Source organism: Trichoplusia ni, chromosome 2, assembly GCF_003590095.1.
Source record: "Trichoplusia ni isolate ovarian cell line Hi5 chromosome 2, tn1, whole genome shotgun sequence".
Taxonomy (NCBI): Eukaryota; Metazoa; Arthropoda; class Insecta; order Lepidoptera; family Noctuidae; genus Trichoplusia; species Trichoplusia ni.
In genome coordinates, this window is record NC_039479.1 from 12,994,931 (window position 1) to 13,019,000 (window position 24,070).

A 24,070-nucleotide genomic window follows, 5' to 3' on the forward strand; every position below is an offset into this window, starting at 1 on the left:
AATGATTAATTTCTAATTCAATAACCAAAGAAATACTTTCATTTAGTTTAATTGTACTAAGTAAGAAGTACTTGACAGTTAACTTTTAATAAAGATCTTAGTCTAAAGATTTTTTTTGCAAAATATGGGTCTAGACTCACCAGATTTAGTATAAAATCATCTTAACCAAGACATTTGAAAACACATTTATTAAAATTCCTCCAAACAGTTTCTGTCGAAACATTCAAGAAATTCAACTACCAATTATTTTGAAGGGGCTGCATCCTACACAATACGAAGGATTTAAAATCCTCATGTGTAGACGTACACATCATTTTCCAAAGTCGGGACGAGTTATAACAAGACAAACTTGCGTCTAGTCGCTAACAAGTCGCCTGAGAGCTGGGGGTGACTGTCACTCGAATATTGTAATCGGCTTAGTTACCCGACCGGTGTATTGCTACCCTACAATAGGATTATACTTGTATTTATATGTTATTATTATAAGTAGTAAATAATCACTTGTATAGAAATATGTAATAGTAATTTGGCTTCTGAGATAAATGTCTACAACATAATTAGTCGTCGCATCTACAGGCCTGCCATAAACATTTGAAGGTTATGAATTCCATGCAATGTTGAGTGATTTAATTGAAGATCAGGAAATTCATAGATCTGTTTTGATTAGTTGTTATTTTTAAACATACCTATAATGAGAAGACGAGTGCAGTGCAGTGATGACTAGCATTTTTGTGATCAATGAAAACTTCTCCTGTCTCTAGGTCTGTCGGTGCATGTGACTGGAATGTTTCTAAAACCTCCACGACACAAGAATTAATTTATTTACTGCAAGAGGCACTGTAAAAAAAGATCACCTTACTTAGGCTCTTTCTGCCTTATGGGAGTCTTCAATCAATACTTTTGTACGTTTTCTAGGTTTTTTTTGTTAAAAATTCATAATAACAGGTGCTTTCTGTATATAGAGATTTATTGTGGCAGTCCATTCTCTGGTTCAGCATCCACTGAAGACGTTGGATATAACACTGTAAGGGTAAATTCTATACATCTGTATATGTGTGTACACCTCACCATGCATGTTACAACATAACATTGCGAACTCGCTTCTCTTTCAGATAAGAAATGTTCAGCACAGTTCAGCAGAGGAGGGTGTACTGATACCGCTCGAAGCGCTTTACAATAACATTGTGTGATAAAATGTAATGATTAATACGTAAAGTTTAGAATGATGTTAGCTATGTTTAGAGGTATGTGATAGAATTCATTTGCTGCCAGTATTTTGTAATTCGAAACAGGAATTGTTCATAGCGGTCAGAGCGATAAGAAAGAAGGTTGAAACTAATGCGGTGATGTCTATATTATCAAAATAATAAGTGAATTCCCTTTAATCGACGTTTTAATAAACGCTTACGTACATTTTTTAAATAATGTTTAGATAAAAGTTTACTTAGGTAACAGTAAGATTTAATTTTGTTACGTCAAATTGTATTACTTCTTTTTAAGTTACCCTTGGGCAGTCACTAATGACATGCGATGTTCCATTTACGTGACTTTGATATTTAAAAGATAGCAAATTATATAAAAAACCATCTTCCATTTTAATTCATTAATTTAAGGAAACCTTACTCAGAAAAATGATACTTTTGCGAACTGGAATTGGGCTGTTTGTCGTATGCCAACCAACCAAATTTTTTTTGAACGCACGGAGCACTAGCTGTTCATGAGGAAGACAAGTGGAAAAAGAGTTCTTAGGCCTTTGCCCAGCCGTAGGACATAGTAATAATAATAGTAAAGATCAACTTAGGTGCTCAAACCATCATAATTCATTCTATAATGGTTACTATATAATCTGTTAGTACATAATACACATGTTTAACACTAAAAACATTTACTTACGTGTGAACAATCGTTGGACCCGTGTCACCCAGGCTCCCTCGGATTTGCTTAACAAGATTACAGAAGCGAAAAATGTCAGACAATGAGGTCGAATTAACTGGACTAAGTCGAGATGTTGTTACAACACTATAAATACTGCGATTCATTCATTGGTCAAAGATTAATAAGGATCAACTAGAGTCATTATTATAAAGTTTTAAAAGTTCCTGCAAAAAGGACTATTTGAAATAAAAACTTTTGATTATGAATTAAAATTATAGTCTGTATCCGTTTTTTTTTGTAAGTATTTGTGTAGGTAAAATAAGGTTTAAAATCTTTCAATATTTAGACCTTATTTTTCCTTGTCTTTTTTACTGGTTGTCTTGGAGGGATATAAACGAGACTCATATTGGTCGTCTATTAAATAAAGAAAAACCTCTTTTTTATACATGCTATATCCCAATTTGTGTGAAGTATGTGCAATGTGTATTACTAAAGCGTTTGATTCGTTTGTTAAAGTGACCGTCACCAAGTGACGTAAAACTCACATTTTATCTATACTTCTATACTAATATATAAAGCTGAAGAGTTTGTTTGTTTGTTTGAACGCGCTAATCTCAGGAACTACTGGACCGAATTGAAAAATTCTTTTTGTGTTGAATAGACCATTCATCGACGAAGGCTTTAGGCTAAAAACCATCACGCTGCGACAAATAGGAGCGAAGATACAATGGAAAATGTGAAAAAAACAGGACAGTTATAAATCATAACTTATATCTTCTGCCCACGGGGACGAAGTCGCGGGCAACAGCTTGTAAAAGATATTTACCGTAAGAATCAGGACTTGAAATACTCCAAATACCAACCACCCAGTAACAATGGTCTATATTCACAAACGTTTCACCAAGTAAGTATATTTTTATTAAAAATGGACATACACAGGTATATTTAATGCGGGTTGTTTCAGTATACCTTGCCTAGAGGACGGAGGGATCAGAGGGCTCAACTCTGCAAAAAAGGGACCGTTTGTAATAATTTATGAAAAATAAATTGGTTTAAACGTTAAGTAGAATAAAGAGATGTCAGGGATACCATTAAACTGATTCGGTTGCCTTTGTAATATGTAGAGCGTCTATTTATATGTTATACTCTTTGTTATAAAAGTGTTAATTTTAAATTATTATTCATTATTTTTATATGTAATTGTGTAGCCAGTCAGCTTTTAGTAGTTAGTGTAATGGCTGGGTAATCGGGATCCCGTGGTCAAAGTTGACAACGCTAAGTTACTTAATATTGTCCCGTATGACTGTATATTTTGATAATTTGTTTTAAGCTAGTTTTGTAGGGGTAATTTGCCAAAGTTATTTGTATCACCAATGAAACGATATAAAAACAAATGAAGAGTAAGTATCAATCTCAAAGCGTGCAATATCCTAATATGTCTGGTTATTAAAACCATAATACCCTCAAACAAACATTTGCTTTGAAAAATATTCCCCTTTGAGCGAAAGGATTGCATACGCGAATCGATTTAACGGCAATTAAATAACTGTTACATATGGGGAGAACCGTTTGATCATTCGTTCAATGAGACAAACGCTGTGATTAAAAACGTTTTTACTGTGTAAATAATCCAGAAATAACGAGGTAGCAATTAAATAGAGCTTTGAGACAACATTGGGTGGACAGGGCTTACATCAAAGGGTCGCCGGTGGGCGTGGTCACGTGTCATCGAAGATAAGTCCGTTACTTAACAGAGTGAGATAGTTGGGGCCGTGAAGATAGCGGACGAGTTAAAAAATATTTTTAGCACAATTCATCGTCAAAGCGGCAGGCTCAGGAAATGTTGCCACAACGGTCTGGATAAAGTACAAATGGAGAGTTGAAAGTCTACGTGGTAGAGCTTTGTAAAGCTGCGTAAGAGGAGAGTTTAAAAACTAAATATGTAAGTGTTATAGGTTCTAAGTCGACTTTAAGGAGTCTAACGATTCCTTGAATTCGACTTTCATTAATTAAATAGAAATAAAGTAGTAAGTCAGGGCAGCAATTTGGGGCCACTCGAATTTATTATAATGATAAACAGCCTTCCGGACGTCGTCAGACATGTTTATTGTTCGCGGATGACCTCAAGTTGCTGCTCGAGGTAAAGGATGAATCAGACTGTGCGCGACTCCAGGATGACATTGACAGAGTGGTGAAGTGGAGCCATGACAATAAACTATACTTTAATGTATCCAAATGCTCGGTAATATCCTTCACTCGTGCGCGCAACCCTATCTGCTATGGGTACAAAGCTGAGGCGACACCAATACAGCGGCACATTTTCTGTCGGAAATCGCCGTTTGTTTGGCCACATCAGTACATTTCATACCTAAAGCACTGGTTGTCGGGTCGCTTTGAAATGAGGAATGTTTAATATTTGTTTTCATCTGCGTTTATTTATGACTGTAACTAGTGTCCAGGTACGTCAGTCGGATTTGTATGTAATTTGAAATGGAATCTGGCTTGAGTTCTTCAACTTTTTCAATTACATTCTCGGAGTGAATATTCGAGGATAACAATTTCGAAATACTTTTGTAGCTCCAGAATATGTTTATGTAATTTCAAAATATAGTAGCTACGAATGTACTTTTTGAAAATTATGAATATCGACATAGTTTATTTTGAAAGATAAGACGAAAATTGATTGATTCAATAATACAATTTTCTAACATTTTTAAAAGTTAGACATCACATTTTTGGCAACAAAACTTTTTTATAACTCACACGACGTAAAGGTCAAAAATAACCTAATAGAAACAAAAGAATCACGTCCATATCTTTCAAATTCAGAACGTCAACTTGAAACTTACCAACAGTCTTTTGTTATACATGTCCTGGTACGATAATACGTGGTACACACGTGCGGCTATTTTTGGGCCAATTTCTAGCAATTGGCCACGTAATGGTAGGTGGGTCGGCATCACGTACCGACACCTGTACAGTCCTAATCAGCTCGTATTATTTATTCGGGACACGCTCCCGTGGTCCGCTCGACCGGCGCTCAGTTCCACACTGTATTATGGACTCGCCACGGTTTCGGACACATCAGATTGAGCTAATCTGTGCCTTTATTATCGTTGCTGTTTTGGTTTAGTTTAGGATGAAGGCAAGTTTTTCTAGTTCTTTGTTTTCGATGCTGATTAGATTGCTTTTTACCGTTCTTCTGCTTCGCCATTCCTGATGTAGTAAGTAAAATAATAAAAAGAAAGCTTCTAAAATCCAAACAATTGCTGGTTTTTTTTTTCAGTTTTTTTCTTTTGCACTTTGGTCAATATTAAAATGTCAATATCTTGTTGGCAACAATTTTTGGATAGAATAAACCATTCAGACATATTGAAAACTTCCCGATTCCCACATTCTCCGTAACACGAACACGGTCACGTACAGTTTTATGACTAGTCTGGGCACAACTATTTGCCGTGAATTAGTCGCATCTGATAGTCCACGCGTATATATATTCATTATGTCGTTAGTTTTGTATATTTTGCTATTCAATGTTTTGATTTGGTAGTTCCAAACTTGTATTAGTGAATTCGTGTTAAGTAATCAAAACAAGGATTTCATTTTACGAATAATCTATCCAGATTTTCGTGATTCCTGCGATACCATCACACGCCTTTTTAACCATTTGATTGATGTAATCACATATAAGATTTAAATAAAAATTTTCTGTTAGAGATTGCTTTTAACAATAAGATCGACCATTGTTGTTTGTAACTATTTTTCGTTGTCAAATCCTGTAATTATGTGGTGTTCAATAAAGTTTATTATATTCTAAAATAATGCATCGGAATAGGTTTCATTTGTAGTTATACATCCTTAACATTTCGATCTCATAAAATATTCCATTAAAGCTGAGGTATCTCGCAAACACAAATCCGTATCTTAAAACAAGTTGTAAAATTCCTTTTATTCCTGTATAAAACTAACTAGATCATGTGGAGCGGTCCGGATCCCGACGTTTCCATTCCCCGAATGTTGTGGGATTTTAAAAGTGTCTAAGCAAGTAATTGCTCTGCCAGTTACGGCAGAGGATTTGTAAAGTTAGTGGCTGATGTGGTCTGCGGGTTTGCAGTCAGGATCTTTTAAAGGAATAATGTACTTATAAAAGTCCTGCATACGTTAACCTTTTTGAATAATGGATGGAACGAGGATCCCGTTTTGTAACATATTTTTAATGTTGAATTTTAAACATTTATAATGATGTCACGGAATGGGAAATGGATGAATGTGTTACATACACAAAAGAAGCTTTCTAATTGGCATTGTATCTTTTTGAAGAGAGTTTTACTAAATGCAAATCTTACGAAATTTATTTCTAGAAATGAGGTTAGCAGGAGTGTACTGTCAGAAAACTCCTTTTAATACGTTCATGAAAACTAAAACCAAGTGAACATACTGTTCACAGTCTACATAGTATACTTATGTCTTGACGTAAATAAATAAACGTACATAAATAAACTTCTTATGTTCTTTATTGCCACATTCCCATAGTAGTTCAAAGTGTCAGTGCATAGGATCAATTATGAAGTACAGTGTAGTTGTTCAGATATTGTGCCGGAGCAATTTGATCCGTTCCCACCGGAACAGCGCGGGACGAGCAACTTGCGTGGCGGCTCCCGTTTAAACAGCACCAATACGTTTGCTTAATTGTGATGTACCTTCAGGGATGGTTTACCTATGGTTTAACCTCCAGTGACTGATGTAGTATAGTATAGCGAAGATTTGGATATTCGTTCGTTTCTTCTAGTTGTGATTTTTAAGTAATTTTGGCTTGAATTAATGATTCTTTTGCTTGACAATTGGATTAATCTTAATTTTTTTATTGATTTGTATTTCGAATGGCATGGCATAGCTAGTTTGACATTGATTAAAAATTGATAGAATCCTATGAACGGCTCTATGTTAAAGGATGCTCTATGTTTAACCTAAAAAGGCCAGGCCCCAGCCAGGTTTACAGAATTTTATGGAGACCTAAGAGAAAGGTCACCTAGGAAAGTTTTGGTAAGAATGCAGCGTAAAGCTAAAATGAAATCAAAATCTGTTACTTATGGGATTTTTAGGGTAAATATTTTCTCAAAACGACGCCGATAAGATGAACGTCAGTCCTCAAGCTACAAGATTTACGAGCTCATTTTTAATCGAGAACAAAGTAATATTACTCTTAATTTTATTTAAGATTAATGCACACCTTCTGTTTATTTACAGATCAGGCTTGATACTGGACATTTTTCACGCTGTTATCTACGAAGAGAGGGAGCTAAACTTTTGTTTCAACTTGAATCACTTTGTTCTTATTTACTAGAAACATTTTAGCACCGGACATTATTCACACAGATACCGTCTCGGTTTATTTTTAACTGCTATAACCAAGGGTCCGAACGATATTTTTTTTTGTTAAAAGGGCTATAGTATCCCTTTTTGTGTTTAGTTTATGGCCGTTCAATGTTGTGGAAGTGTGTGGAAAGTCAGAGATATGGCGGGAACATAACACGCCATAAATATTGCCGCCAATATACGGATTTATTTCGTATAGGCCGAAAATACTTTTTTAGAAAAAGTTTAAAGTTCGAATTTGTATTTCGAACTTGTTTATGGTTGGAGTGCGGGGATTGAGATGCCGTTATAGTTTGAATTTAGAACACCTGGTGTCTGTTGATAGTAGAGTATTCACACCAAAAAGTTTTATGTCAGTACCAAAGTGAATGAGGTTCTTACCACGACAGACTAGATTTTAAATGACTCATGTGACGTTGATTTGCTGTGTTACTTCACTTTCTTCACGTTGTATAACCTGATAAACAATGATACAATAAGTTAATAGCAATCAATTTAAATTCACGGAAATAATGTGCTTATGTGCCGTAGTAAAGAGAAATATTCGATACTGAATATGAATTGAATAACTTTGTTACAAATGTAAGTCATTTCACATGTACAGTTTCCAACTTAACCTAACTGGATTCATCTGACTAAATAATACTTAAAAGTATTTTAGAATCGTACTAATAGTGTAGCTATAAATATCCGATATTTAGTAACAAAACTCACCATTGCACTCCGCAACAAGGCGTTTAATACTGATGCGTTAGTTTCACAATCATTCAAGTCACATGCAAAAGACACCCAAACTCTCAACAAACATTGGTGGGTTACACAAATGCTTGTCTTACGAGGGAATCGAAACCTGGACACGTTGCGTAATGTGGTTTGACGAGGTGACTTACATCACTTGGCTATCTGTACAGTAATTTAGCAGCATCTTCACTTTAAGAAGGCACGAATTATGGAAAACGTGTGTCGCGGCTTTTTCGTTTGATGTATTTAGTGCATCTACTAGTCTCCGACTGCCCATTTGTCACGAACCAGGCTAAATCTCATGAACCGTGACAACCGAACGTAAGACAATTAATGTAAATAGGTTACATTGACAAACCAATAATAAAATCATGGTGAAGGAACGGTTCGTAAGGTCATACATTTGATATGTGATAGTTTTCTTTGCAATTATTTTTCTTCAGCCTATTTGCTTTAATCTTGCCCGTCCGACTCACGCTAGAGCAGTTCTTAGTATAATACCAAAATTATGAAGATGTAGAAAATATCGTTAAGGTTTAGAATTAAGAAGAATTTGTCTCATTCACACACCCACACCCACACACCCACACCCACACACACACACACACATACATTCCCACACAAAAAAAACATCCTAACATCGTAACAAACTACTCATTTACGCATAATTTCAATATTATTATTTCTTATGATCTCAGTTATTATTATTATTTTGTAATTTTATTAGTTATAAGTATAGTCTCTTTTTTGTGTTTTTCTAGTTTTAAGTGCTTTTCTATTAATGTTTATTAATTTCAATGTTGGAGCACTCCCCATCTCGGAGGTGGGCGCTAACAGTTGCGACACAGTTTTTTAATAACTAATGCGACTGTCAACGCATAATTAATGTTATTCACTACTTTTTGTTCCAATAAATGATTTTGATTTTGATTTTTTTTGAATAACGCTAAACCATACTCACAGCTAGACTTAATTTAGTTTCAACCTCTTTATATCTAGAAGCTAAGACTTTGGCACAGGAGTAAACCTTAGTCCTGTATGCCATAAACCAGCCGGTGTTTATGTTTCATTAGCTTGTTTTGTTGAGTACACACTTAAGAAGCTGTAAGTGTTGGGCTCAGGTGGGCCCGCGACTATTTACTAGTGCGGGTTCGGGGTCACTACACCGAAATGCGAAGGGTGCCAAGACTATGACTAGATATGGAGACGGTTTTGTATTTTGTGTTCGGTTATGTTGTCTTGAACATGGACTTGGCTTGGCTTAGTGTTGTGTGTGAAACTATAATGATAACGTGTTAGTTATTTTTTATTGTGTTTCTGATGTTTTCGTGGACTTGTGCCCGATTGTTGTGTTTTATTATTGCATGTAATAATAAAACTTTGCATGTAATAAAACACAACAATATATGTATAGTTATATAAGAGTGTGGGTAGATCTTGAACGAATTTTGACTGAAGTTATAATGTTGAACGGGAGTGAAAACAGAAAAGTCTCATTTCAATCAGTTTTCTTTAAAAAAATGTGAGCTATATAAAACAACTCCATACATTTTCGTATCCGATTCAAAAATTACGTACGTCGAAGATTATCGTTGTCAGAGCCCCGCACGGACCGGAAGCTGCACAATGCGAGGGCGCGCCAACCACGGTTATTATCTACCTGCAACGTCACTTCCGCCTGGACTCTCCCGCTTTTCGCCCTTTCGCTTCGTCGGAGCGGGGGTTCGATTTCCGAAAGTGCATGTTTCTATCGGCATACCCTCTTTGGAAAACTTTACGCTTGGATTCATGGATACAAAAATATTGTTTTTGATTTAATGGCTCTTTGGAGATGGTGGACTTAATAAAAATTCTCTAAAATTATTTTGGAATTATTGTTTTTTCTATGATTGTGGTTAAAAAATGTTGTATAATTTTGAGTCTTTTAACTTGACGCGTCGATCTGTTAATCTGTAAACTATAATTTTGTAACTGCCAAAGATAATAAAGCTAAAATGTTTATAAAATAAGTTCTAAGTCTCTAAGTGAATGCCTTAATTCAACTTTGGCGACTTCTGATATATTAATTCCGTGTCTCGATTACGTCTGTCTAGTTAAGCTGTTCCTGGCGTCAAGCCATGTCTTGAAGTTGGCTAGTTTCGTAACATACGGTCTGGAAGAACGTAACATTTGATTTGAACTTTTGCTGTAGATTTTTATTTTGTATGTTCTAAATTTTATTTTATTTTTTGTAGGTATTGTATTGTGTTAAAAGTTTGCTTGAGCTATTCTTATAGCTTTAACTGTCGTTTTAAGAACATTTAGCAGCAAGCATCGGCCTTGAATGATTTATCAGAATTTGCGTTTATTTTTGCCTACTTTTTTTAATGCTCAACATGTGTACTCCCATCTACACACTTAAAAGAAAAAATGAAATAATATTTAAAAATACCTGATCCAAACATAAATCTTTGAAGATGCTTTACCCAAACATTTAGCACTTGTGTTAATAGAGCAGCAAATTATCTCGTTGTGCCCAAATGAGAAGTCAAACACGAGGCGCCCTCTGTCGGCTTGTGTTCTCGCCTCGCCGCACCGGAAAGGGGTCGGCCACAGCCTGTTACGGTACCTCTTAAAGGAAGCGGTACAGTCGGCGAAGTGCACAGCAGAGGATTCTTTTCTTACACATAAAAATAGTCTCTAAAACTATTGGCATAAAGTGCATAATTGTTTGTACTGTGCGGTTGCGATAACACGCGAGCATTTTTGATTTTGATTAATCGTCTATGATCTTTCGAACTATGAGTGTAAAGTCTATTTTTGAGTGACACAAAAACCTTCTGCTCTTTGCTTTCCTTAATGTGCGTCGGCCCTAAGTCATGATTGACAGTTTAACGCACAGTTTGATGTTGAAATTTCCTTCACATTTTTATAATAAGAATGTAAGTGTAAAAGAGGTCAAGAGTCAAGACAGTAATGTCAGCAACAAATATGTTTCTTTATTTAAAGAAAGGCCTTATTTAAATGTAAATGAAATTGGATTCGTCTTTTGTTTTGCTCAAGATTGTAATAGGATGGATTTGTGAATGTGGCTCAAGGATTCTTGTATATTAAGTGTCGTTTCAAAACGTTTTTGAGTATATTTGTGACTAAGCTAGTGTGGTGATTGAATAATCAAAAATATCTATTAATTGTCAAAGTCGTGAATACTTTCGTCTTGTTTTGTTTTGTATGATTTGCCGGTTGGGAAATCACTACAATTATTGTTTAGTAAAACACTTAGTCCCAAAGCTGACTCGGCTTAAACTATTTCATCCTTATTGGCACAAAGTTATTCGCTAAGATTACCTAACCGTTTAGAGGTAACACAGTCTGTGACCGAAATAATCCCGAAATTGGTGTAACTTGGGACGGTTTCGAGGTTTCACCAGTAATTTGATAATATCAGACATAATATACGTGTACACAGTAATATATAGTAGGTACAAGGTGTAGGTACATAGTTATGGTTGCCCAGAATGTTGTTCATCTACACATCTGTATTCCATTAGCAAATACGGTTTATCCCTCCTTACATGGGCCAATGTATGTTGACCTCCCCCACCCCGCCCGCTGGTTATGTAATTGGGTGTGTTATGGGTCGGGTGATGTTTAATCACAGCTCTGATATGAGCGGTCGTGTTGTAAGACGCAACAAACGCCTGAGGTGCCATCAGCCAGGTAACGAGTGAGCGGAAATAGGGTTGTCGGGGACTCGCTTGTTTATGTTGAAGATGTAGTTTTTTTCATTTTGATATAAGATGAGAGATGAAAATTATAGAAGACATGAAAATTATTACACAATTTCTTAAAGTAGCAAAACATGCTATAAACTACTAGATTTTTCATGTATAATTGCTTCAAGGGAAGCAGCGAGGCTGTTAACTAACTTAATATAAAATCTTGCCTAAAGATTAGGGATTAAGCTTGAAAAAGTATCAAACAGACACTCACACTCACATTAATTATTTACACAAGTATACCATAATTTAACTTAATTTTCTATTGGACTTCGAATTAAAATTCTAAACTATCGACTACTTTGTCTAAAATCCTCATACATCCCAACACTTCAAGTCGCGTTGCCAAGAAAACTTAAAACTAGCAACAAAATATTTGACGTTAGTGATACAAAATGGCTATATTTTATGACGTAATACGACCATCCCCAAACCCATAAAGCACCATACCTGCCATCCTTGAAAACAGAAACGTCAGCTAGCCCGTGTAATCTCGTTCGGATCGCGGCCACGAATTTCATAAGTGCTCGGTTGAGTTAATGGATGAAAACATTAACTCCTTAGGGCCGTATTCTGTACATGGCTTGCCCCCGGGTCTCATGTAGGGGACATTTGCATATGCGATTGCGAGTTCACTTGCTCCCGAATGTACTGTTTACTTTACGAGACTATATTGGACTGTTATAAAGTAACATTGCTTGAATTTTGGGTGTTATTGTGTGGGTAACGGGATTTTGTTCTCGATTTGAAAATGGGGAAAATGAGGTCGGTGGTATTTTCTGTAAGTCTATTACAGAAAATACTGTAAGTATTGAAATGCTTTCTACTCTGTGTGTTCTACTCTATTTTCATAACTGTTTTGAGGCTTGAAAAGGTGACGAATTTACGTTTACTGTCTAAAATCTGTTTTTCAAATTCAATCCTTTTTTGGTATAAATAATGGTTGTAGAAGCCAGCGCTATACCCGGCATAGAGCGACCTCTCTCTTTAATGTAATACTACAAATAAAAAAATACTTTAAGACGTGGCGGTATGCCTACAGTTTTTAAACACACCGAAAGCTAGATGTATAAGGAAATAATACAAAATTTTGTTAAAAGAAGCATATCAGTAACATGTTAGATAAAATTTTAATTGCTACATGAACGATAAGGTTGTGATTAGCAAGCTTAATATTCGCGACATTCTAATATCAAAAAAACACGTGAAACTCGTCGATTGATAAAAAAAAGACTACATAAAGATAATGACGACAATATTCATCATCGTCATCATCATTATCCTCATCAGCCCGTCTCACTATTACATTCATTCATCGAATTATTTTTTCTATCCGCGTCGCGTCTATAGCTTTCCACATTTAGCACATTTGAATTTTCCATGTTATACGGATTTAGGTCCAGACTGACGCGTCGGTCTGCAGACCGTTTGAAAGCAATAACAAAGTTATGAAACATTCGAGTTCACTTTCGGGTCAGTTCGAGTATGTCGCAAAAGTTCCCGATGCCCGCCTCGCCAATGTTTATTTTCTATTTCACTTTTCCCCTTACGTATCGAAAAAGATTAATTCAAATATTTGTTGTGTTGGTTGAAAATATACGTTTCGTTTCTCTGTCATTTTGAAAGACAGGGGAATAAAAAGCTATAATTTTCAGAGCGTTACTGCTGACGAATCGTTAAAAATTTAGTTCAAATAAGGCGTTTCTGTGCAATTTTACAACGTAACAGTAATAGCTCTAAGATCACGGTCAAATAGTCATTCCTATGGAGAAGAACGGGCAATAAAAAACCATAAGTTACTCTTTGTTCGTCTCTTTTAAAATCATGTTGTTGCTGAAAAAAAGAATTTTTCTATTAGAATACAACGTAACTTTTTCTATTTTTCACCGCAAGTCGTAGAAGTGCTTTTGCCAGGGACTTAAATAACGCTGTCGTCTAAAAGGCAGTTTTCCTACCAAAAAATGAATGAAACAGTTACCCTTAACGTGACCCTTTACATAATTTCAATTTAAAATGCAAATGGGTTGCCTTGTCTTGTCCTTGAAACTTGAAATAGTTTAGTGAAAGGTCTGTTCGAGAACAATTGAATATGCGATGGATGCTGTTTGGCCTGAAACTGGCCCTTATGACATCCTTGATTGCTTTATTTGGATGATTCGATTGTAAATGTAAACAAAGTTCGGATGTAGGCTGTACATGTAATAATGGGCAATATGCCTGGAAGTTTTATTATTACTTAATTTAGTCAATCCAAAATAGTCCTAAATCTGTTTACGTGACACACGTAATCCCCAAATTAACACTCAAAGGGAAAAAGCAAAGTAATTTCAGGAAAGCTTCAATATACATAGTCATAGCGACTGGCATAATGAAAAGCAAACATAAAAGTGAGATTGTGAAGCAGACATTGAAATCCGTTGACATAGATTCAGAGCTTACTAAGGGCGGCGGCGCGGCATCAATTAGGCGATTGCTTGCTCTGAGCCGTGCGGGACCAATAGCGGGTCTTTGTGAGTCGAGCGACGGGTGCTGTCTGATGAGAGAGGTCTCGTGGTCACCACTCAACTAGGCTTAGAAGCCCCACGTTAATGAGGAAGAGGTGATGTTGATGGAGGTCATGTTTAATTAGGTAATGTAGAAGATTCTTTCTTCAAGTATTTTTAGGGAAACTCCTCAATATTATAAGAAGAGGTTGTTTTATTTTTGCGAAAAAGACTCGCCGGTATTGTAGATACATCTTAATGATATATGTCCATGTTCTATAATCATCATCTCGTTCTATCGAGGGTATTGAAAAATAGGATTGACAGATTGTAGAATTGTGAGGAAACGAACAAATAGATTCATAACGCTCCACCGTCTCAATAGGCGAATTTGGTTGCGTTACACGGATTGTGATACAATTCATGTTGCACAAGTGTGTACGCACATAAGGCGAACCCTTCTTACGCACTGCGGAAAGTGTGTTTAGATCATCTTCACAGGTCAGACCAGTGACTGTCTCCAGCTGGCTTACCCTCATTCTTTATTCTTCTTTAGGCGTCGGTTCACTTCGTTAGAGGTAAATATTATCTTTACAAGCCGTTGAACGTGATTCATCATTGTTATCGCAATCTTTAAGTGTTTTAATTATTTTCTTTGTCATCGACTGGATTCGTTGATTTTGAAGCTTGATAAACAAATCAAATTGACTGAGTTAAGTCTTTTTATAATAACTATCGTGAGACTGATTCATTATTAAATGATGTAACGGTTTACTCACGCGTATTTATCGGGGTAGCCCGACTAGTTTCGGACCCAACCGGAGTCCTTAATCATGAGCAGACGCGGCGGGATCGCGAGTCGAACTGACGTCAGCGGCCGCGCATCTCGCTGCGTAGCGCCGCGCCCGCGCCGTGAGCGGCGGTGGGGCCGGCGACGCCGGTGGCGCGGGTGGGGGGTCTGCTGTCGTCATTGGCATCGTCCGTGCTCCCGTACTGGCTGAGTCAGTGCATACTATGCTGACCGCGTCGCTCTCCAGGCTTGGCTTCATATGACATAACGCAGCATTCAGTGCTGGTTTCCACGCTGTCGGCAGTGTCCATCCACGGTCTCTGTTGAAATTCGGGTGACGGCTGATTTCTATAGCCTCCCGTACTTTTCGCGGCACGAAGTATTTCTCCTTCGCTAGTACGGAGGCTTTGTCAAAACGTATGAAGTGTGCCGTCCCCGCATTACACACATGTTCTGCCACTGCCGACTTGTCGGTGTCCATGTTCTTCATGCTGCGTATGTGTTCGCCCAGTCTGGTTGCTACATTACGCCGGGTTTCCCCAATGTAGCTCAGGCCGCAATCGCACGGTATTTTGTATACTCCCGGGAAGTCTAAAGGATCCTTGTCCTTGGGAGAGCGGATCATCTGTCGCAGTTGTCCGGGCGGCCGATAGATCGTCTTGATGCTATATCTCCGGCGTAACAAGCGACCTATCTTGTCTGTGACACCCTGCACGTACGGTAAGTACGCAGGAGTCCGCTCAGCCTCCGCCGGACGCTTACGAGCTTCACCCGCAGATCCCAGGAGACGTCTACACTTGCGCCACTGATATCCGTTGCGCTCTAATACGTCACGTACATGCCTCAGTTCCGCATTGACGTAATCATGGTCGCATAGAGCGAGTGCTCGGTTCAGCAGCGTACGAGGCACCGAAGATAGGTGTGAGGGGTGGTGATGAGAGTCGGCCCGTAGGTACCGGTCTGTGTGCGTTGGCTTCCGGTATACGGTATGAGTCACCCGTCCGTTCGGCTCTCGAATGACCAGTACGTCCAGGAACGGTAACTTTCCTTCTTTTTCCTCCTCTATGGTGACCTCTATCTTCGCGTGCACCCGATTTAGGTGTGACGTCAGGTCCTTCAATGAGTCCCGGGCGACGACAGCAAAAATATCGTCTACATATCGCCACCAGTATCGCGGTTTCACGTTTGCAGACTCTAGTGCTTTTTCCTCGAACCACTCCATAAAAATGTTAGCCACAACGGGCGCCAGTGGTGAGCCCATAGCCACTCCGTCAATTTGGAGGTAAAAGTCCCCTCGCCACAGGAAATATCCACTTTTGAGAGACAATACGTGATACTCTCAACGTAGCCAGTAGGTAGTGTAGTTCCGCCTAAAAGGGTTGTGATTATTTGTATGACCTCATCTACTGGTACGTTGGTAAACAGCGACGTAATGTCAAAACTAACCATTATATCTGTGTCCTGCAGCTGTATACCCTCTAGCAACTCAACAAAATGACGGGAGTCTCTCACGTAGCTACTCGTTTTGCCGGTGTGTGGCTGTAATAGTGTAGCCAGGTGACGCGACAGTTTGTAGGTCGGTGCGTCTATCTGGCTAACTATAGGTCGTAGGGGCCAATTTGATTTATGTATTTTTGGCAAACCATAAATTTTGGGTGGTGTCGGATTGAGTGGACGTAGTACGTAGTAGTAACGAAGGACTCCGGTTGGGTCCGAAACTAGTCGGGCTACCCCGATAAATACGCGTGAGTAAACCGTTACATCATTTAATAATGAGTTAAGTCTGTTGTTATGTGACGTCAGAGTTTCCTAAGTAATTAAATCTTCCTCCATAGTAGTAGATACGTAAGTGTTACTTAATTCTTCTTTACTAATTTTATCCTTCAAAGAACAATTTATATTAAAACAGATGAAGGACTTGAAAGTCATAATTAATCCTTAATCAGTAAAATCCTACATTTCTTAAGTCCACTTACAATAAAACGAAAAGTTCTCATTGGCGAGTTACTTGTTCAAGTACTGTCCTCCATCTAAAGTGATTCTAAACGTTTTTTTCCGCGAGCACAGATGCTCTGAATAGTTCGACGCTTTACGATCAAGAATATTACATTTCGGATACAACTGACGTATGTGAATAAGAAAAAAAATGTTCGACATGTTTATAGTAATACATAAACGTGATTCTCGGAAAGTGTTATAGTCACGTATAAAGTAAATCTAGTATTTTATTACTTATCTTTTGAGTATACGTATGCAATGCTGGTACATATCTTTATTTTAGGATTTAGGCACACTGGGACTTGTCACATACATTTTATATTTTATTTCTTAGCAATTTTTAAACTCAAACTTCTTCTTTTTTAATATGTAGAAATGTCGTAACTAACATTAATGGAACATTATGTAGATCGGATCGCCTTACATTCAAGGCAGATTTTTGACGATATATTTTCTAAATAGTAAACATTATGAACAGAAACATAAAACACTTGTAAAGAACAACAGTAATTAAAAATTGAATTAAACATTAAGAGACTGTTGTCTTGGAAACTAATTCAGACATCAGCGTTGTCCCAATAGATACACGCCTATTTAAATAAAGCGGAATTTACAGCCTCCAGTCCCACAGAATCTATTTAGGTAATTGCACGGTCGTTGACGAAATTATATCCGTTGATTGTGTTCTCTTGCAAGCCCCTGTGCGTGAGCTGCATACATAACGAATGTACAATCGACGGAATTAAGTTAATATTCTATGGTTTAACGAGACATGTATTTTGAGTGATATCGTTATTATAAAGCTGAAAGAGTTGTTAAAATAGGAATATGTTTTGTTAATTTTATGTCTTTTTCAGACTGCTGGTCTGTTTATAGCTCACATCCAGTCTCAATAGACAGGCTTATTATAAAAAAATTACGTCATTCAAAAGCTTAAATAATGAATAAATGTAATAAGTATTGATTTTAACTCATCTCAGAATGTAAGAAAGTTAAATAAAGTTAAGAAACTCAAATCGTCGTCAACATAGTTGGGAAAAGGCTAGGCCAATGATGATGAAACTCAAATCGTACTAACAATATTATTTCATTATCAAGTTGATAGTTGGTCGGCTTCATTTGATGAGAAACCTAGTGTTGTAGGAACTTGACATGTCTGTATTTGCGTCATCGGCGGCATATTTTATTTCTCTCTTATATAATAGGAATGTTAGCGGACGTTACTTTGAAAAATTGCCAAAATACATCTGTTCAATATTGATGAATAATATGTACTTAAGATAAAAATGTTGTTAAAAAGTGTTACTTAATAGCCTAATTTGAATAAAAAATGCATGACCTTTTGGTTGAAAAATCAACACATTTACACAAGTTTTCTTTTCATTTCACTGTCACACACCTCATACACGTATGAATGTTTATTGCAATAAATAACTATTATTATATTCTATAAAACATTAGTACAATACATAAGTCGCAGAAACTTTTCCCATAAGTGATGGATTGGCGTGGGCGGCTCAGTCCGCGAGTTTCCATTAGCCAAATATGTTTTCCATCAAGATTAACTTATCTGTACGCTGACAACCGTTCCCTTACGCAGTCACTTCATTCAACAATTATTACTGTTTTTGTAACAAGGTAGGTACCTCTTCTACAATGAGTTTGTCTATAATGAGGGACTAACTGATCATGCCTACTTTATTGAGTCACATGTTAACGTCTACGTCATTCATAAACAACGTCTCTATCAATGGCATTGAGCATCCTAGACATGTAATCTTATGCTTATTTTACTAATTACAGAATGACACACTATTCTTCCTCTTCTTGTTGATGTACAAGCTGTCAGATGATGTCAGATTTTTAGCCGCCCGTACTGAGAGAACTGGCTCTAAGAGAAATAAAAAACCCTTGAAATATATTCAGGTGTGCCTGTTACCTTTATCGTTTCTAGGTCGTAATTATTTCTTTGTTACACAAGAATTTGAAAAATTATTTTAACTTTTCGTTTGGCAATCCAACGGTCATACTATTAGGCTTACTAGATTGTCTAAATATAAAATCACACAAAATAAAGAAAAAAAGAACTTAAAACACCGGCACCTACCAACGTTCACCCACCCATACAGTCAGAACACATAGCAGACAAGTCAAGTAAACCGATGGCAGAGAGAATGACTTTCGAACATGATAGTAAAAAACAAACTCACATTCAATAAACATAACTTAATATTATTAAATGCCAAGCTGTCTGTGTATTTTGATAATAGTTACGTAAAATTATTAAATGATGTAACGGTTTACTCACGCGTATTTATCGGGGTAGCCCGACTAGTTTCGGACCCAACCGGAGTCAGTTCGACTCGCGATCCCGCCGCGTCTGCTCATGATTAAGGACTCCGGTTGGGTCCGAAACTAGTCGGGCTACCCCGATAAATACGCGTGAGTAAACCGTTACATCATTTAATAATGAATCAGTCTCACGATAGTTATTATAAAAAAGTTATGTAAAAGTTGTTCAGCTGAGCATTTCAGATCTCAGAAACCAAGAAATTGTTATGTAGTACATGCCAAATATTTTCAGAGTGCACAATCTAATAGAAGCCTATAAGATAAGATAAGGTATCTACGGATTAATAATTTAACTGGTTGCACGCCCCTTGATGATTTCGACTTTCAGACTATGACTATGACTACATACTCATTTTCCTTCTGATGAAATTGTGAGTTTGATGTCCAACAACTCATGTCTTAGCGCATGTGATGAGGTCTTAGCACAAATTCATCGGCTTCAGCGGAAAACGCGGGACAGTTTGTGCTATACATTAAAAGTTGAGCCTCCAAAGAGAGCTTGCGAAGATATCCTAGAAAGAAGTTCCACTGGCGGGAACCGCGGTAATTTGCTTGACGTTCCGATGGCCCTAGTGCAAGGGAGGGATGTAGCGCTCCGGTGGTTTTAGCCTGTAAAAGTCAGGCACCTTTCCGCCTTTCCAAGTGTGAAAAAAGTGCATGAGGATATAACTGGTTGAAAAAAAAATCAGCTTATTTTTTCTATTCACATACAAAAAGTTTTACCATATTAAGGATTTTCATAGTTATGGCAATAAGACGCCGTATAGTATACCGACTCGCTTCCGATTTTCCAAGCTCAATGAGCCTACATTGAAACTAGTCATAATCAATTCATAGTTATCTTAATTTGTTTGCACTAATCCAAGCGATATCAATCGTTATTCGTCTGAGCACGGGCTGTTCAAAGTTCCTTTCGATAAGCACGTATGCATCATCACTTCGTAGAACAATAAGTCATCTTTAGGGATATCAGTTAGTTGATAATCTAAAACCCAGCTGTTGTGCAGTGAACCTATAACATACACCGTATTGAATCATTCGATCACAACTATCGGATATATGCCTCTTGTTCTGGAAAATCCAAAGTATCACAAAAAAATGTTATGAACAGAAATATGAATCACTATTGGATTATGTTTTTATCAATGATACCGTATCTTATCTGGAAATCGTTGTAAACATTTTGAAGATATTTAATATCCTTTTGTTTTAATATATTATTTGTTGTTTGTTTAAAAGGAAGAAGATAATTAACTATGAGTAGGGTGTGATATGGTCTGAGGGCCTACGATCCGACACATAGTATTATGGTTGTGGAAGAAGTTGTAAAATTTCTTTAACTTCGCTGCTTTTCAGTTTAACCTGCATTATCATTTTTTTTGGCGCTATCTTGTACATCGAATCCAGATTTTATTTTTGAAAAAACAAATAGCAAGGCTCAAAGGATTTTTAGAAGTGTTGAATCAACTTTTAACGTTTAACAATCTTAAAAACTTAAAAAAGAAGGTAATACGAAAGCTGAAAAAAGGTTTGCGTTCTAGATTGGGATTAAAGTACCTACTCGTCGAATAATATGATGGTAATTAATCTCTATAACGCATTGTTGTTGACCCAATACATGATAATTCGGACAATGCGAACAAATGAAAACAAGGAAAATAATTTGTAGTTTTAATGAATCGCGCATCTACTGTTGTCGACAAATGATATATCCGTAATTACATATATCATGATTAGATCATATAGATTGTCGTAATACAAAATAATATAAGGAAAATGAACCACAGAGGGGTACGTCCGGCACATCAAGTATCAAAAAATACACGTATTAGATAAAAAATGTTTATCTACTATTTTATCAGCATTCGGTATATTTTATCTATAAATCCCAGGCATTGGTGACCAAACTTCAGTCTTACCATCTTTGTCAAACTGTACAAAGCTTACAGTAATTTTTGTGATATATTTGTGTTAATAAAATGACTGACCTAGCCGATAACCGTAAGTATTTTTTGGGAAATTTTATTTGGATATTGGATAGAGGATTTAAGTTATAAGATAGCTTTGTGTATATAAACTAAAAAGAAATTAAAGAAAATAGACCGATAGCAATGCTTTGGTAGTCTGAGTGAGTTCTCATTTTGAACTCAGATTTTCAAGTTTTAAGCGTATTTTGACATCGTTGAATGTATTGTGAAGAAAGATTAATTTTTTTACAATCGTTGAACGTTTCGGGTTTCAGTTCAATTTATTTTTTATAATAAGAAATGTTGAAAGTTAAATTTTTAGTCTAAATAATTACAATATAGTAGAACTTTTTACCTGTGTCTTCTAGATCTTGAACATTGAACCTAAAATATGTCCTTGTGGTACTCTCGTTGTCACTACATGATACGTAGAACTTTAAATCATTTCCAGTTGCTTATCATGCTTGATTAATTTCTAAGAAAGTTTAAGTGACAAATACAGACAGCAAGAATTTGATAGAATTAGTTATTTTATCGATGTGAAGTTATGAACTTTGTCAAAAGCCTTACAAAGTGACGGTAATAAGTGCGTTTAATAACAGGGCGCCTGTAGCCTGTGGAAGAGGGACGGCGTTAAATACGTAGAGTGGTGTCTCGCTCTCGCAATTACTAGTGCTAACTTTTAAAAGTTGCTTGTATACCACCTGTAGCTATTTAACGAGTGATGTGTATCAATGGAAGATAAGATTATCAAGATAAAACTGTTGCACATCCACACATTCTAATAAAGTTTATTTATGTTCAGTCGGTTGAACTTTTGTTATCAAACCAATCTTAATTAAGTTTCATATCTTATAATCCCTGATAGTACTTACATGAAATACAATGGATGGTGATAAGCCAGTGTAACTGTGACTCTGGTTAGACAACACGTCTTTGTTTTACTGAATATAAAAAGTAAGATTTTTATTCAGAATAGTTGCATAGAAACTTTCATATAAACTTTTTGAAGTTTATTTTTTGTTTTTATTGTCTTAGATCTATATGCGTGCGCGAAACGAAACTCGTATTTTCAGTGTGATGACGTCAAGTAAATCATCTATACAATAAATACCTCTTTGTTAGATAAGGTATTGATTCATATTTTGTTCGATACCTGTTCGAAGTTATAAAAAATATTCCCTATTATGATGTCCTACAGTAGCTTCGTATAGTATTAAATTGAATTTGTTTTGTTTTACAGCAAAAATGCAGGGTAATCCTCCACCGTACTCATCGGGTCCACCGCCCACTGTTGTCCATGGAGTGCAGCCTGTAGGAGTAGTTCACACAGTACAATCAGGAACTACAGTCATCCATACAAATGCCGGTATAGGTCCTGTGTTCATAGCCTCCAATATGGGACCGATGCCGGCAAATATGGCCTGCAGATCCTGTGGCCATGAAATTGTCACAAGAGTTGATGCGAAACCCAGTTTGAAAACTCACCTCTTCGCTGCATTACTTTGCTTGATTGGGTAAGTTGTTTTTCGTTGTGTCTGCTCTGATAAGATATAGTTATTAATTGCAAAAGAGTTACAAGACTAAAAAAGTATATTGGGACGAAGAAGTTATAAAATCTTATTGTTAATTCCTATCGGTTCATTGGATGATAAATACATGTGAACACCTGCTTAAAATATAAGATGGACTTATAAGATAAGATTAATGCGTGTTCAATATTATTAAAGCTTCGAACTAACCATTTATTTTACTTTTTCAGATGCTGGCCTTGCGTGTGCATCCCTTACTGCGCAAATACCTGTTACAATGCTGACCACTACTGTCCAAACTGCAGCGCGTACATTGGAACATACATACACTAAATAAAATATTTAAGTATGATTTGATGTTATTGTGTTCGCTTGTGAAAGTAGACAATACACCTTGCAAAATGAAGTGTGGCGTTTAAATTGCCAAAATCATAGTTCACATTTTTGATCATGATTTTGGTTTACTGCCGACAAGTATTAATTGTTCTTGGCTGTTTACTCTATAAGCTACACTAATATATCTGACGATAGAGAATCTAGAACAGAATCTTAGTGATTCAAAATAACTTAATTTTTTATTTATATTCTTTCATTTTTATTTTAAATGGTAAATAAAAGTGTAAACGCAAATATTATTTTTCTTATTTAAATTCTATATATATTCGATAATATAATGAATTAAAATTGTGACAGTTTCATCAAGTATGCTTGTATACTTGAATGAAACTTGTTTTAGACTAGATTTTCCAATCAATCAGAATAAAAATGTCTTAGAAAAATGGAAAAAAGATAAATTTTCTCGATTGAATTGATAATTGTAAGTTTATATTTTGTAAAATATTGTTTTAATTATGTTTAAGAGAAATAAATGAAAAATATGAAATTACGAACGTTTTTTTATCCAAATTCTTTTGTCGCAAATTTTATAAAATGTGGCTATTCATGCTCCCAATTTTGCTAGTAATAATCATTAGCTGATGTACTTTTATTAATTAACTGGGAGTTACAATTAACACTTGGTTACGTTGGTATGTATTAACTTGATAACACTGAAGCTCGGTAATTATAGCTTTTAGTATGTAAAGACCTATTAACCTTCTTTCAACCTATTTTTTTCTTTCACCTTGAATTATATCTAACACCAAGGTTGTTTAAACTGGAAACTTTTACCCATATCGAACGTCAATGTGGAATCTAT

The 24,070-nt window shown here is 36.3% G+C and overlaps 2 protein-coding genes across 5 annotated transcripts; one reads left to right on the top strand and one right to left on the bottom strand.

Moving 5' to 3' along the window:
• Positions 1-7,699: 7,699 nt before the first annotated feature.
• On the top strand, positions 7,700-23,502 carry LOC113507753 (lipopolysaccharide-induced tumor necrosis factor-alpha factor homolog). 4 transcript variants are annotated; one of them, XM_026890708.1, is made up of 3 exons: positions 7,700-7,833; positions 22,584-22,857; positions 23,103-23,502. In XM_026890708.1, exons 2-3 carry the CDS (start codon positions 22,589-22,591, stop codon positions 23,203-23,205), a joined length of 372 nt encoding a protein of 123 aa, XP_026746509.1. In that variant the 5' UTR covers positions 7,700-7,833; positions 22,584-22,588; the 3' UTR covers positions 23,206-23,502. The 4 variants fall into 4 exon arrangements, with proteins under 4 accessions (XP_026746509.1, XP_026746500.1, XP_026746501.1 ...); XM_026890699.1 differs by lacking the exon at positions 7,700-7,833 and adding an exon at positions 21,271-21,374; XM_026890700.1 differs by lacking the exon at positions 7,700-7,833 and adding an exon at positions 22,203-22,297.
• On the bottom strand, positions 13,573-16,284 carry LOC113501699. Its single transcript, XM_026882902.1, has 2 exons — positions 15,786-16,284; positions 13,573-13,583 (listed from the first exon to the last, which is right to left on the bottom strand). The coding sequence occupies exons 1-2, from the start codon at positions 16,282-16,284 to the stop codon at positions 13,573-13,575; spliced, it is 510 nt and encodes a 169-aa protein (XP_026738703.1).
• Positions 23,503-24,070: the final 568 nt, after the last annotated feature.